At 43.5% G+C, this 15,042-nt stretch overlaps 1 protein-coding gene across 4 annotated transcripts in view; it reads right to left on the bottom strand.

The window, feature by feature from the left end:
* Positions 1-12,642, bottom strand: part of TGFBR1 (transforming growth factor beta receptor 1) — a 49,505-nt gene extending 36,863 nt beyond the window's left edge. For 2 of the 4 annotated variants that reach the window (XM_073021801.1, XM_073021802.1), the window contains exon 1: positions 12,463-12,642. In XM_073021801.1, the coding sequence (XP_072877902.1) occupies positions 12,463-12,553 (91 nt within the window). In that variant the 5' untranslated portion in view covers positions 12,554-12,642. Of the gene's footprint in view, positions 1-11,734; positions 11,954-12,462 lie in introns of those variants that run through there. The other 2 variants (XM_073021804.1, XM_073021803.1) reach the window with 2 other exon arrangements.
* Positions 12,643-15,042: the final 2,400 nt, after the last annotated feature.

Below are 15,042 nucleotides of genomic sequence, written 5' to 3'. Positions count from 1 at the left end.
CCAGGAGACAGAGTTTGCAGTGAGCTGAGATTGCGCCACCGCACTCCAGCTTGGGTGACATAGTAAGGCTCCGTCTCATCTGAAATGTTCATCTCCCTTGTCAAACAAAACGCCAAAGCAAGCAGTTAAATTGCAGTTGCAGTCTCCTAGAAGAACACAGCTGAATTAAACCAAGCAAGGACAGAAAAGCCTGCCAAAATGAAAGAGCTTTTGTATTATTTATATAATATTTGTATTTTTATAATATCTCTAATCATTAAATTTTGGACTCCCTTGGGGCACAAAGATATAAGCATCTAGTGTTGACTGAACTTCGTTCAAGGGAACATTTGCCCTTTGAGACTAAACTATATGTATATGAAAACTTAGGCTTGAGATGTACTGCAATCAAGCTAATAAAGTTTTCAGACCTCAAAATCTACATGCCGAGGCTTGGCATTAGATATGGGTTTCCAACTGCTGGTAGCATTGATACAGTAGCATCTTCGCGAATGAAGAAAGCGGTGGGTTGGTTATTAAAAGATAAGGATCTGCCAGGCTCAGAGGCATAAGGGTCTTGATGTCATTTATTCCTTGGAGAACTGAAGATACAACACAGAAGACTATCTCGCAGAATTGTGAAATCTATATACAAGACAAAAATTACTAGGCTCTAGATAATAATTTAGAATGGTTCACAGGTGATTATACTCATTTCTTCCATGAGACTTTCCTTTTTCCCAGTTACAGAGACTAAGCTAAATCAGATGGAAGCACCCAATTGCTTAGGGCACCTACACTATTTCCTCAGGGACACACCATCTGTTTGCAATGCACAGCTAATTCTGAGCCTGGTGGTCCTTGCAGTTTCCCTTAAGACTTCTGCCTGATGCCTAAAATCCCTTACAACTCCTCCCTCCTTTCCCTTCTCCCATGTAAGGCAAGCGCAGGCCGGATCTGACAAAACTTAAATGATAGATGAGATCTAGATAAAATACTTATGTGGCCTTATTATTATTATTATTATTTTAAGAATAAAGAGGAAGAAACAATTATGATCATGGGGAAAAAGAGAATGTGAGAGCAGAAAGGCTCAAGTTTATATATGCATCGAAATAAGAAGAAAACAAAAGGACAATGTACCATGGAAAGAAGGAAAGGAAAATAATGGAAAGGGAGAAAAAAAGAGCATCTCTTCCTAGGAAAGTAATCTACGATGCTGTGTTAATCTGCCAGTGCTCTGGTGGGACTGGCAATCAGAAACTGTCTTTCCTCACTGACAAATATGACCAGACTCTGGCCCCTGGTTTGTAATTTTTTTCCCAAATGTAAAATGAGACAAAATAACTAAAACTACTTTAACTTGTTTATTTTGATAAAATAATTACATATAATTATTGTTGAAGGAAATCTACAATACACAATCTTGGGTATTTTTATTTAAATCTATTGCACATTGAATAACAAAATTAAAATGTCAGTTTTTCAACTGGAGAAAGTACTCAAATCAACAACCATGTGCTGAACAAAGAGACCCAATTAGAGCACATTATAGTTTGATTTGGAAATGAATACATCAAGCAAAAAAATAAAAAACCCATACGTATATCGTGTGCATGCATACAAATGAAAGGGCAGTTACTGTTTCTCTATCTCTGTATTTCTCTTCAAGTTTAACTCTATCCTCCATGTTCAGTGCTCCCAAATATCTGTATTAGTCCTAGTTTCTCGCAGAAAAAGCCATTTGTTTTTGCCTTTTCCCAGGGGACCTATTTGTAATTCAATGCATATTTAAGAATCGTATAATGTAGAAATGTAACAGGATGCCTGAACAAGGTGTCCTAGAACTATAAATATACACTATTATGTAATCAGTGAGGTTTACACCTAGGAAATCTAGATGGAATGGTTTTCCTGAAGCAAATGAACAAAAATAAGGAGGTTCAGTCTCAGTGGTGAGAACAAGGAAACACCGGAACAGACCTGAAGTAGCTCTGCAACTGCAGAAAAAAGGAAAAGTGAATCCTTACAAATTATGGAGAGTGATAAACCCGAACTGTTCACTTTCTTTCTCAATGGCCCATGTACAAAGACTTCTATAAAAGCTTCTGCTCAACAACAGAGACAAGCTTGTTTTTCCCAATGAAATCAGAATGCTTCCAACCAAAGAATGCCCTCATGCTAATGTACATGCCTATCTTTTCTATGAATACTGGGATTACTGTGAGACCAGTACAGCAGGGCCACACTCTCAGATAAGTGTGGTCTCTGCTAAAGTAATAATTCCCAACGTCCATTACTCAGAAATGAAGCAGTTCTTCAAACAAGAAACCCAAGCAAAGACACTCTGGATCTTGCTGACTTGCACGTGTTTGAAGGTAAACGTCTGGCTCTGCCTTTGGTGGCAGTACTCAGATGAAGTGTATCAAATGGAGACACACCAAAAGATAAGGGCATGAGAAAAATGTCTTTGTAAGCCAGACTGAATAGTTTCATGTTGCTCTCTATTCATTATCCTCTAGCTTTTAGCAAAGCTTGATTTAAATGTCCTAGCCTCACATCAGCTGTTCCACTGGCATTAGGGAAAGACTAATGTGTTCATACTTGGATCAGGGACTTAAACTGGAGAAGAAAGATGGAGGCAGCAGCACTAAATTGAATCCTCAATACGTGTTAAAGGGGAAGCCTCAGAACAAGAATCAGATTATTGCCAGATCCAGTAATAACTTCTTACCACTTGGAGATTCTCCCTGTATTATAATCTTGGCGTTTGGGGTTCCACTTTATTAAGGAAGGTGGCAGCCTCCTCATGAATTCTCGATAGGCAATGAGATCTATGCAAATTATCAGTCTTCCTTACTTGCTTTGGTTACCAGAAAACTCAGAGCTAAGTAAGTACTGTGTTCAACTTCTAAAGCTTTCCTCAGCTAAACTTACAGATAATTGTTATCTTTCTCTTCGCCTTTTTAACTTACTGATTCTTATCTTTTGTGGTCAGATTTGGTCTTACTGAATTTGGTATTATTTCAAGCTTCCAAAATCCTTTTTTGGAAAATGACCGGAACACAAGCCAATCAATGGATAAACTAACTTTTCTCATATAATACAGGAGTTACAAGATACTGCTCATCTTGAAGCCATGAATCCTAGGGATATTTAGACTATATTTGGCTAAAATTGGTAAGCAAGGAAGCCTGCACTCTGCCCAAAAGTACAGAATTCTAGAGGAGAAACAGAACTTAGAGATAAACAAGTCCAACCTCCCACCTAACGTAAGAAATTCCTTCTACAATTTCTCAGACAGGTTATCTAGCCTCTGCCTGAATAGTTCCAGTGTGACAGGGAACATACTACCTTACAATGTTCCATTTTGACAGCTATGGTAGATAGTGATTCCTTACATTGAGTTGAATTCTGCCTTTCAGTCTACCAATTAATTCTAGTTCTTCATTACACTGATATGTATTTCTTCTTTCAGAAGACATTCTTTCACTTATTTACATATATAATAATTCCCCTTCACTGAATACCTACTGGTGTCAGGCTATGTACTAAGTGTAAATACTACTGTACACTATCTTCACAACGATCAGGTAAATTAGGAAGTATTCTCTTTTGAAAAGTGAGTCACAGATACACCGATTAGACTCTAATTACAGCCAGGTATGTTGGGGCTTATATACTACTCCTATAAACAAAGATTTCATTAAATTTCTGACAACCAAGTCACATGAATTGAATCTGCCTTCAAAACTAAAAGAAAAATTTAAGTTAGATCAATCCAAACAGAAAAGGAGAGATGGTCTAGGGATACAACCGCACCAGTGTTTGGTTCATTGGGAAAAACAACAGGAAAAGCATTTAAAAGGATAGCCATCAGGGAGCTCCAGGAGATAGTAAAGCTGACACCTGTAACATCAGCAACCATGACCGGAGGCCTAGGCCGCAAGCAGGAAACTTCCTCTTTTTTATCTCAGCCAAGAACCACACTAGCAAGAGATCAAACGCATTACTGCAGAGAAAGCTGCACCGTCTGAAGGTTAATTTCAGTACAACCAGAAGATCACGAGTAATTCTGATTATATACGTCTTTACTAAGAGAAGTGGGAGAAAAACAGAAAGCGTGAACCTGCAAAACAGGAGAGAACTATATCCCAGCAAACGGACCTGGACTCCAGATACAGGCTAGGACTAAATAAAAACTCCATTTAAGGTAGCGTTTTAGGACACTAGAATCCTCCCACCCTCAAAAGAGAAAAAGAGACAGAGAGAATATGAGGTGAATGCTAGATGCTAGTAGCCACTTCTTTGCTTAAGGTTCTCTCCCATTTCCAACTAGGTTCCATTTTTTACCTTTGCTGACTACTGAGCAATTTTATTTGGCTACCTTCACTTCAAACTCAACATGCTTAAACCAGAATTCATCTCCCCTTAATCCTCATGCCAAATTACTCATTAAGTTAAAGGCATTATCCAGCCTTAAAAATCTTGGAGTCATTCTTTTTTTTCTTTCATGGAGTCATTTCTGTACTCCACCTCTTTACAGCTAAAACCTACTGCCACTCAACAAATATTTACTGAGTGCCTAGGATGCACCAGGCACTTTCTACACACTTGAGATACGTTAGTGAACAAAACGAAGACATTCACTTTCACAAAGTTTAGAATGATAGGAAAGAGACAATAAACAGTAAATAAGTATATATGATAAGTAAATACAGTATGTTAGAAGGTATTGTTACAGAGAAGGAAAGCACTGTAGGATGATGACACCATTTTAAAAGGTGGCAGGATAAGCCTCACTGAGAAAAAGGTGCCATCTGAGCAAAGACTTGCAGGAGGTGAGGGAGGAAGCCATGCAGGTATGTGAGGGAAGAGCACACAAGCAAGGGAACAGTCACACACAGGCCCTACTACCAATTCCTCTGATTTCTTTGTTTCAAATGTCATACAGTCACCATTTCACCCCGTTCCCAATGCCATCAAACCAACTCCAAAATCTCCCTGGGGAGCCACCCTGACCCATTCCCTCTGTGGCACAATTAGACATTCTTTTTCCACATTAAAACACTCACCCGATTTTCAAGGCCCATAATTCTCTGCGCCCAACCTTTACACCATGAACTTCCATTTCTCCCCTTAGAATTCTTGAAACTTAGAATGTTCTTTCTCCACATACGCCATCTTTTCCAGCTAAGAGGTGCCTCCTTTCCACCACACATCCACTCAAAGCCCTATCCTCCTGCAAGGCAGAGAGATCAAGTCCTACCTCCTCTGTAAAGCAGTCCCTGTGGTTGCTAGTACTGAGTCTGTAGTCGTATTTCCTCAGCATCAATTTTTTAACAAGCAAGACTGCCTCTCACTTTTCCTTTATTTCTCATCATGTTGATCACTACTAAATATTTGCTAAGAATAGATGAGCTATTTCCTCTGTAAACTGAAGCTCTTTGTCAATTTAAACACTTTTATTAGCTTTCATAAACTGCTGAAATAGAATGATTAAAGAATGGTTTGTTGTTGGTTTTTTGTTTTTGTTTTTTTTGTTTTTTTTTTTTTGAGATGGAGTTTCACCTCTGTTGCCCAGGCTGGAGTGCAGTGGCGCGATCTCAGCTCACTGCAAACTCTGCCTCCCGGGTTCAAATGATTCTCCTGCCTCAGCCTCCCAAGTAGCTGGGATTACAGGTGCATGCCACTACATCCAGCCAATTTTTTGTATTTTTGGTAGAGACGGTTTTTTCATTTTTTGAGACGGAGTCTTGCTCGGTCGCCCAGGCTGGAGTGCAGTGGCGCGATCTTGGCTTACTGCAAGCTCCGCCTCCCGGGTTCATGCCATTCTCTTGCCTCAGCCTCCCGAGTAGCTGGGACTACAGGCGCCCACCACCATGCCCGGCTAATTTTTTGTATTTTTTAGTAGAGACAGGGTTTCACCATATTAACCAGGATGGTATCGATCTCCTGACCTCGTGATCCGCCCGCCTCGGCCTCCCAAAGTGTTGGGATTACAGGCCTGAGAGACAGGGTTTCATCATGTTGGCCAGGCTAGTCTTGAACTCCTGACCTTGTGATTCACCCGCTTCGGCCTCCCAAAGTGCTAGGATTACAGGTGTGAGCCACCGTGCCCAACCCAAGAATGGTTTTTTATACTTAAAAAAAAAAAAAAAAAAAAAAAAATGGGTGCAAGATTTGCTAAAATGTTAGTAATGGCTGGTGATGGCTTTTTTGTTTTCTTTAATACAAATTTTAAATCCTGTGCTTATGTTACTTTTAGAGGAAAAGAATTTGCTATGAATATATGTATAAATCAATACTAATAATAAGTAATCAACTATCACTGGACTTGTCAGGGAGACTCAAATTACCTAAAAATATAATGTTAAAGAAAGACTGTTAGTATCTGAATAGCCCGCAGTTGCAAAGAAATAGTAAAACTGTAATCAAGACAATCTGAAGCAAATTCTCATGGTTTGCAAAAAAGAAAAAGGAAACTTTCCTGCTGAAGTGGCTCTAACAATGTATTTACTCTATAGGAAAGCAGCATGGACGCACGTGACCCCATCATGAGTAGAGGAGTATTTGCATAGGAAAAGAGCACATACCCTGGAGTGCTCACATGCAGGCTCCACCTTCCATTAACAGCATAACTTCAGTTTCCTGGTCCATAAAATGGAAACAAAAAGGGTCTTCTTTCATAGACATGAACTAGGTTCCAACCTGAGTAAAATTATGTCAATTCTGCCTACCCAGGCAGATGGGGTTTATGGTAATACAAAATCATTTGAGTCTCAGTGGTTGAACTACTGTTAGTCTACATCTGTGCCATTCAAAGCAGTGTCTTCCTTTTATATATGTATTTATGATTAGAGGATGAAAAACAAAATACTAACATCTTTGGATAATGTTTAAGAGAGCTGAAAAGAATCTTGGGGTAGAGCCAATGTTATCAAAACCTACAGTTATCTTCTGAGCACTGGCCACCTGTATCTGGGAAAAAATGGACTTAAGAGTTTGGAAATTAACCAGCAAATAAATAAGTTTTGGTACTCTATACAACTACCATTCAAGTTTGGTTATGAGAATTAAATGATGGTATATTAGCCATGGTCAAAGAAAAAAAAAAGAGAGAAGAGAGAATTAAATGAGATGGGTAGAATATGTAGCACATTCTTGTAACCCTTCAAGAAATTTCAAAGCAACCTGTGTGTATACTCTGCAAATCAATTTTTTTTTTTAATGTTAGATTAGAAATCATTCCTTGAGGGAGCAGCTTTACAAAAGACTTGATCTGATCTATAAAATTGGACCATAAAACCAACTGGACTTCGTCCACTAGTATTTAAGAAAGTGATGTCTGAGATGAATAATTACAAGCCTACCAACCAATTTTCTTCATGATGAAGAAGGGTAGCTACAAGAAACTTACCTGGAAAGCAAACAAAACACATAAAATTGGATCTAATTCAGAGCAGCAAACAATTTTAATGTTTATGGAGACTGCCTGGACTTGACATTGAGAAAATTCAGTTAAGAATGGTACTAAATATTATCCTAAGTATTGCAGTTAGGCTGGGCCAAAACAAACCATAAATTTTGAGAAGACTCCAAAAATTTCCTCAAGCTAGTTCTATGGGACAAAGCATAAAAAAATCCCTGAGAAATATGCCAGCATCTGCCCTCAATTCCAGAAGCAGGAAGCAAAGATGTGACCCAATCACATGACATCAAACCACAGTCCATCTGTTCAGAGAACTCTGTGTTATGTAAGCCATGATCAAGGAAGAACTGCAAAAGGCAAGAGGTTTGTCGACATTTGCAAGGGGCTCTGTGGTTTGAAGAGACACGTTCTCACATTAGAAGGGCCATCTATAGGACAACAGCATTTTCAAAATTCCACTTATTACATATGAACATATTTGGTGCAATAAAATGACACTACAAGAATGGTGATGAGTCCCTGTAACTGTTCAACTAAGGCCTAGAACCTTTCAACAGGGGTCTTCCTCACATGAGCAGCCCTCCTCACAGGAACAAGATTTATCCTCCTCTTGATTATTTTTAATGTCAATTCCTCTCTTAATTTCAGCAACAAAGCGGATCATCTAATATTCTAAACCAAGGCCTTTTAATTACACCCCAATTCAATTAACCGTACTTACTCAAGACCATCTTCCAAACTACTATAGGCCTACTTTTCTCAATCAATAAGTATTATACCAGGTCCTTTTATCAGCAATTAAAAAAAAAAAAATACTGACCTTTCCCTTGAGGACTTTAAGGCTTTAATCATTCCCTCTCTCCTCTACCTTTAGAATTTACTTTTCATAAATTCTGTGAAGTTCAGGGCCTACTTCACTTAAGTAAGTCACTCATCCTTCCATGGATGCCAACACCTACTCCAACCCTGTCCCACCCACACCTCCAAGTCCTTCACATTTTAAAGCACCATACAGGGCACGAGATGTGGAATCAGAAAATCAAAGTTCCTTCTCTGTTCTGCCCCTGTGTCACCCTAACAAATTCACCTGAGTCGTTTTTTAATCTGTAAATTGAAGTGATAATATACTTAGGACTTCCAACATTTGACTGCCTAGCCCTACTGGCCATCCCATAATGTTATTCTCCCTCACTCATTCCACTTTGATTACTTTTTTTTTTTTTTTTTTTTTTGAGACAGAGTCTGGCTCTGTTGCCCAGGCTGGAGTGCAGTGGCCGGATCTCAGCTCACTGCAAGCTCCGCCTCCCAGGTTCACGCCATTCTCCTGCCTCAGCCTCCTGAGTAGCTGGGACTACAGGCGCCCGCCACCACGCCCGGCTAGTTTTTCGTATTTTTTAGTAGAGACGGAGTTTCACCGTGTTAGCCAGGATGGTCTCGATCTCCTGACCTCGCGATCCGCCCGTCTCGGCCTCCCAAAGTGCTGGGATTACAGGCTTGAGCCACCGCGCCCGGCCCACTTTGATTACTTTTGTTTTGTTTCCAGCAATGTACTATACCTTTTAGGATTGGGGAAAAAATGATAGAAGTTAATACATCCAAATTCCGCAGTACAGAATAAGGAACCTAACTCGGAAGAGTAACTTGCCAGTCAGTAAAAGCCTTGTTTCCTCCTTTGGAGTAGACCCCGGGACAGTTGGAGACACAACTTTAAGAGAACTTTCACACTCATCAAATCCCCCTCTGAATTCTACCCACCCTTCAAAGTCAGTTTAAGTTCTAAAGTGTCCAGGAAGCTTCCCCTATTCATTCCAGCCTACACTAATCATTTCCCTTTTTGAATACTAATGCCTCCCTACAAAAATTATATTAAAAATATTTAACAACTGGCACTACAAGGGTACCAACCAATAAGAAAGTATGTTTAACCAAAACACACATGGCCCAGTGGGAACTACTTGAACATCAGTCCCGCTCATTAGTAACAACACAGAATAGCAACCTCAAACTCAAATACCACTTTCTCATGTGATCACAATCTCATGAATTAGGCAAAAGTAGGTATTGGCCCTATTTTCTGCATAACTGCTGGTGAAGGTGGGACTAATAACCAATTGCTTTCAACACACCATACAACTTTTCCTGATTATTTATACGGAATTATAAGTTAATATTGCATAAACCGGACTTACATAAAACAGTATAAATACTAAAGGAATGCTCAAATAGAAATCAACAAGCATTTATGTGGAACAGAATATAAAACACAGTGCTAAGTTCTGAGGCCATAAAATAAAGAAATGGCAAGAATCTTGTCCTCTGGGTACCTATAACACAGTCAAGTATTGTTAAGTAGCAGCACAAGCAGTAGAAATGGACAACACAAACTGTTAAGTGTTGCAGAGTTCTGGAAGACAAAGAATTCAAGAACTAAACCAGCACAGGAAGTCAGGGCTGAGAACTTCTCACACTTCCATAACAGGGGCAAAACTAAACGTGTAGTGAAAAGGCTGAACAGTCAGGAGTCAGTGAGAAAGAGAAATTGTTTGAAGGTCTGCAGTCATGAGAAATGAGATCCCTGGTAGGATACTCAGAGATGGCCCCAATCATAAGCTGCTCAAGTGTGGTTCTAAGTGCTGAATACAAATGGGAAATCTTATAAACCTTCATGGGGATGGCTGAGGAAGATTAGTTTGGCAGTAGCCCATAGAAAAGCCTAGATGAGAGAAACATGGGAAAGCAACTAGATTTGGAGGATAACAGGCAGGATTAAGCTGAAGGCTGCATACCAAGAAAGGAGGAGACATTCAAGAGGCTTTCATAGAAAGAAGAGTTGGATTGGGGGCATGTTTTCAAAGAAAAAAAGTTATGAAATGGCAGAAAGGAAGCAAACAGCATTCTCAGATGGGATATAAATATAGACATAGTGGTACTAAACTGTGTACTAGGGACAAGGAACCCATTTCCCTAGAGAAATCTATGTTGGAGAAAGAAGTTGGGCAGACAACAATAAAACATACTCAGAACATAAAAAAGTGCAAGTCTTTAAAAGAGAAGCCAAATTACAGAGGGGGAAAAAAGGCATTTGACCTTTTTCAGAATGTCTTTTAAGGGTGGACTGAGGCATCATCATAACCAACAAGGAAGGCAGACAAGCTGAGGCAGTCTGGGCTTAGAGTAATAAGCACCTAAACAGCTTTGTATTGTGTGCACGCCAAGGAGACTGTAAACTTCTCCAGGACATGGACTGAGCAATGTTCTGTATATTCAACTAAGTCCACTACTGTTACCTGAATACATGAACACTTCTTATGCTACTTTTGGTGGAAAAGAATGCACTGTGCTATTCAAGTTAATAGTGGTGTGGAAATGTTACCTGTGTTTCATGCCTAACTATACTGATTCTCCCAAATGTCCACACAGTTATCTTGCCTTCCTCCCTAGGCCAATATCGAAAATCCATTGTTTCCTCTAATGCAGGAGGCCCACGTGAAGGGACTCAGAAATGTGCTAAGAGTCGGAATGAAGCCTATCTGATATTCAAATCATAAGGACAGAATCTAAAGTGAATAATAAAGACCAACTGCTCAGCAGACGACTGAAGAAGAAAAATGGGCTACGCCAGATAGTATGATGTATATATATTAATATATAAGATACACAGGTTTTGTAAACTGAGATCTGAGTGAAAATCCTAGCTTTAGCACTTAGTTATTGGGTACTTAATGTGTCTGCACCCCACTTTTCACATCTGTAAAGTGGGGCAAATGCCACTACTCCTGAAAGTTTAGTTGTGGTGATTAACGTACTTATACAATTGTGTACTTTATGCATTTACATCGCAGTAATGCATAATACATAGACGGTAGCTATTAGGACTAATTATAATCGTCATCGTCAGTCTTGATTTTTTTAAAAAAATTTCAACATCTTATGTCCAGTTTCAGAAACAGAAATGTACTTTCACTGCATTTTAGTCGCTAACACTGAAGCTCTCTGTATTTTAGCTTCTAGTGCCTCAGTTCAGCTGCTAACAAAGTTTTTCACTCATCCCTTCAAGGATGCCAACCACCTACCCCAACCTGATTTAATATTTTGAAAAATTCAGCGAACATTCTTCCTTGAAAACCAGCTACACAGATGTCTGATTCAAACTATTAACTGTCACTCAAGAAAAGGAATATCGCGAGTGATGGTCTTTCGAGGAAATAAAAAGCGTTTAATCAATTCACAGTCATTCCCAAAATTTCCAAACCCCGCAGAACGAGCAAACGTTCAAGTTTCCACTACGAAAACAATCCGTAGCCTTCTGGTTACTGGACTCACTTCAACACTCCCCAGACGCACGAAAGAAGAAACATTCCGCGCATCTCCGCGCTTCCTTCTTCTCACACAAAGCACCCCTGGCTGGAAGAGCAGCCCCTTCCAGCAGGGTCGGGTCGGGTCGAGCCGGGCGGGAGTTACGGCGGCCTGTGGACCCGGGGGTCTCACCACACTTCGCCCCCGACTCCCACTGGCCGAAGCCCTAGCGGCTCGGAGCTCACACCCCGCCCAGCAGCCGCCTTCTACCCCAACCTCAAACCCCGCCCCGGGCCCGGCAGCCTTGGGCACGGACCCTCTTGGGGCGGGGGTCCCCGGAACAAGGTCACGCCGTGCCGAGGGGGCGGGGGCGGGCAGCCACCGCTCTGCCAGTCCCCGCCGGCCTCACACTCTCCGCCCCTGGCCCTCGCCCACTCACACCCCAGAGGGCAGCCCCGGACCTCGGACGACTCCGCCCGACTCCACCTCCCCGGGGAGTCCCGAGCGGGGCGGCCTCGGGCAGCAGGACACGTCCGCCCGCGCCCGGACACACGCCCCTGCCCCGCCTCCGCTCCCCGCTTGCGGTTCGCACGGTGGCCGCCGAGCCGCGCGGGGCCACGAGAGCCCGGCCCGGCCCCGGCGCAGCCACCTGCGCCCCCGGCCCCGCGCCATGTTTGAGAAAGAGCAGGAGCGAGCCAGAGGCCGGGCCCGGCCCGCGCGCCCCGCAGTCGCCCGCCCGCCGCGCCGCCGCTCACCCGTCGCCCCCGGGAGCAGCGCCGCCGCCGCCGCCGCCGCCAGCACGAGGAGGAGCAGCCGGGGACGCGGAGCAGCGGCCGCCGCCTCCATGGTCCCGCCGCCACCGCTTGTGGCCCGGCCCGGCCCGGCCGCCGCCTCACCCCAGCAAGCCTCGCCTCGCCCCACCTCCCCCGCCGCCGCGGCGGCCTCGCTCCGGCCCTTTGTAACTGCTCGGGGGACGCGCGTCCATTGGCTGCCGGGCTCCCGCCGGCCCCGCCTCCCCGCCGCCGCGAGCGGCCGAGCGGGACCCAGCCGGGAGCCCCGCCTGCGGGACCCCCGGGCAGCCAATCCACAGCCGCGGGCGCCGGTTTCTGGCCACGCCCCATGCTCCCCGGGGGCCGAGCCGCCAGACCGCGGCCCCGGCGGGATCGGCTCCCGGCTCCCAGCTCCCAGAGGCCGCGTGGGGGCGGGGTCTGCCAGCCCGAGCACCGCCGAGCCGCTAGTCCCGGAGGGCCGGGTAGAGCGATGGGTGTGTCTGTGTGAGTCTCTTTCGGAAAAAGGCTGTGGCCGCTCGAGGCTCTTTTCTTCTAACCTCCTCTAGGCACGGAAGATCTGGTACTGCCTCAGCCCCACCCTGACCCCATTCACAGCCCCGCACCGGCAATCCCAGCACATGCCACCCCGATCCGCTGCAGCGCCAGGCCCCTGCATCCACTTCAACTTCCCCTTTCCAAGTCCACGCATCAAGTTCAGCTTTCCCCCGAAGATCCCTCTTCAGTGCCCTTCACATGTGACTCACTCTCCTATTTCCTCCTGCGCCCAGCGGTCACCCCAAACCTAGCTCCCCCACCCAATTCCAAACCTAGAAAGTCCTCAGATCCCAGCCTCAGACCCAGATCCTGAGCCGAAACACACCTCCAAATAGCCTCCCGCCTCCCTCCAGCACAGACCCAGGATGGGGATCCAAACCGCTCTCCTCTCATCCCCATTCCCGATCCAGGTTGGAAAGGGAGGGTCCCCACCCCAAACCCTCAAAGGAGAGGTTCCCCCTTCTTAGCACCCAGCCCCCGTGGGGCGGAGGGGGAGCAGTCATCATTACTTTGAGCTGTGTCTGACACTCCTGTATAATAATCCTGAGGTGTCACTAAAAACCCAAATAAACTCTACGTTTTCATTCTGAATTCCTAATTTACTGCGAGACGCTCCACCCACCTTCCCTCTGCGACGCCAAAATGAGCTCCAGATTTGTAATTCTTCCTGTCAGACTAGTCCTTTCTTCAGACACAAACACAGCCAAGGAGGCTGTTACGTAGAACAGAGAATATTTTTCCGCAGAACCTTTTAAGGAGGAAGTTTTATTTTCTGTGTTATTTGAGCTTGGAATTAAATAAACCTTGATAGCAGGAATCAGAACCAGCCTCTAATGCCAATTTGTGCACTACTTTAGAATCACTGGATGAGCATTTTCCCCACCTGTGAAGGCTTCCTTCCGGGAGATGAAAAGGGAAAGGGCGTGGATTTTGGAGCTAGGATCTGAGACCCGCGCGCTTTCTCCCTCCTGTCTAGGACACTTACTTAAGCAAGTCAGCTAACCTTTCTCAACCTCCAACAGACTCAGAGGCCTGCAACTTGCTCTAGACCGCAGCTCCAGCAGCCTCAGCAACAAACATCCTTCTTGCTCAGGCTGAGGGATTCCAGAGAGACGGCTTCTGGCAGGCTCCAGTCCCAATTTGCCCTCTCAGTTCCAGTTTCTTCAATGGAGATTTGGTGGGCTTTGGGCCACCTGAGGTCCCTAGACTGCCTTTTTGCTGCCCTATTTGCAATGTCTTGCGTAAGATAAAAGCTAATGAGATTTTTATTGTATGAATGAATAAATGATCTCACAAAGTGACTATTTTTCTCTGGCCATTAGCTTCCTCATCTCTAAAATGTAAATAATAATAGTACTTACCCCGTTTATAAATAAAAGGGATTGAATCACTTGTCTTGGGCCCCTTAAATGACGTAATGTGTCTGGTACAGTGTCTGGAACATAGTAAATATTTAGCTAATGCCATTTTTTTACCCATCCCCTTCCAGCTCTGTATGATTCTAATCAGCATGTATGTTCATGTTCGTCTGTGCCTTTGATGTACGGAGCCTAGATTAATCAGTGTTAATCACACCTCCAGTTCCTTAACATTTTCCATGGAATTGAGTGGATTCAATAGGAAGGAAAAACAGACTATTTTTAAGTTGTATCTTCCTGATACTAGGAGGAAATTTCCATGAGCCACAGATCCATAATTAAACCACACTAGAATGGAACACTAAATTATTAGTTTAAAATCATAGTTCCCAAATTGTAAAGTCTCTCCAATTACCTGGAGAGCTTGTAATAATGCAGGTTCCTGGGTCTCACTGGGCCCTAGCAAGTCTGCTTCAGTTCATCTGGAGAAGGTTCAGGAATCTGCATTTGTAATAGACATCCCAGGTGATTCTGCTGCAGGTGGCACCAGGCCTGCTTCAAAAGACACTGCTTTACTTAAAATTCAGTAAATAAAAATGCATGACCTTATTTGCCTTTTGAGAAAGGTTGGATGGGCAGTAGAAAGAAGCCT

Source organism: Chlorocebus sabaeus, chromosome 12, assembly GCF_047675955.1.
Source record: "Chlorocebus sabaeus isolate Y175 chromosome 12, mChlSab1.0.hap1, whole genome shotgun sequence".
In the NCBI taxonomy this organism is placed as follows: Eukaryota; Metazoa; Chordata; class Mammalia; order Primates; family Cercopithecidae; genus Chlorocebus; species Chlorocebus sabaeus.
Note: the sequence above shows the minus strand (reverse complement) of the source record. Positions and strands in the feature narration are given on the sequence as shown.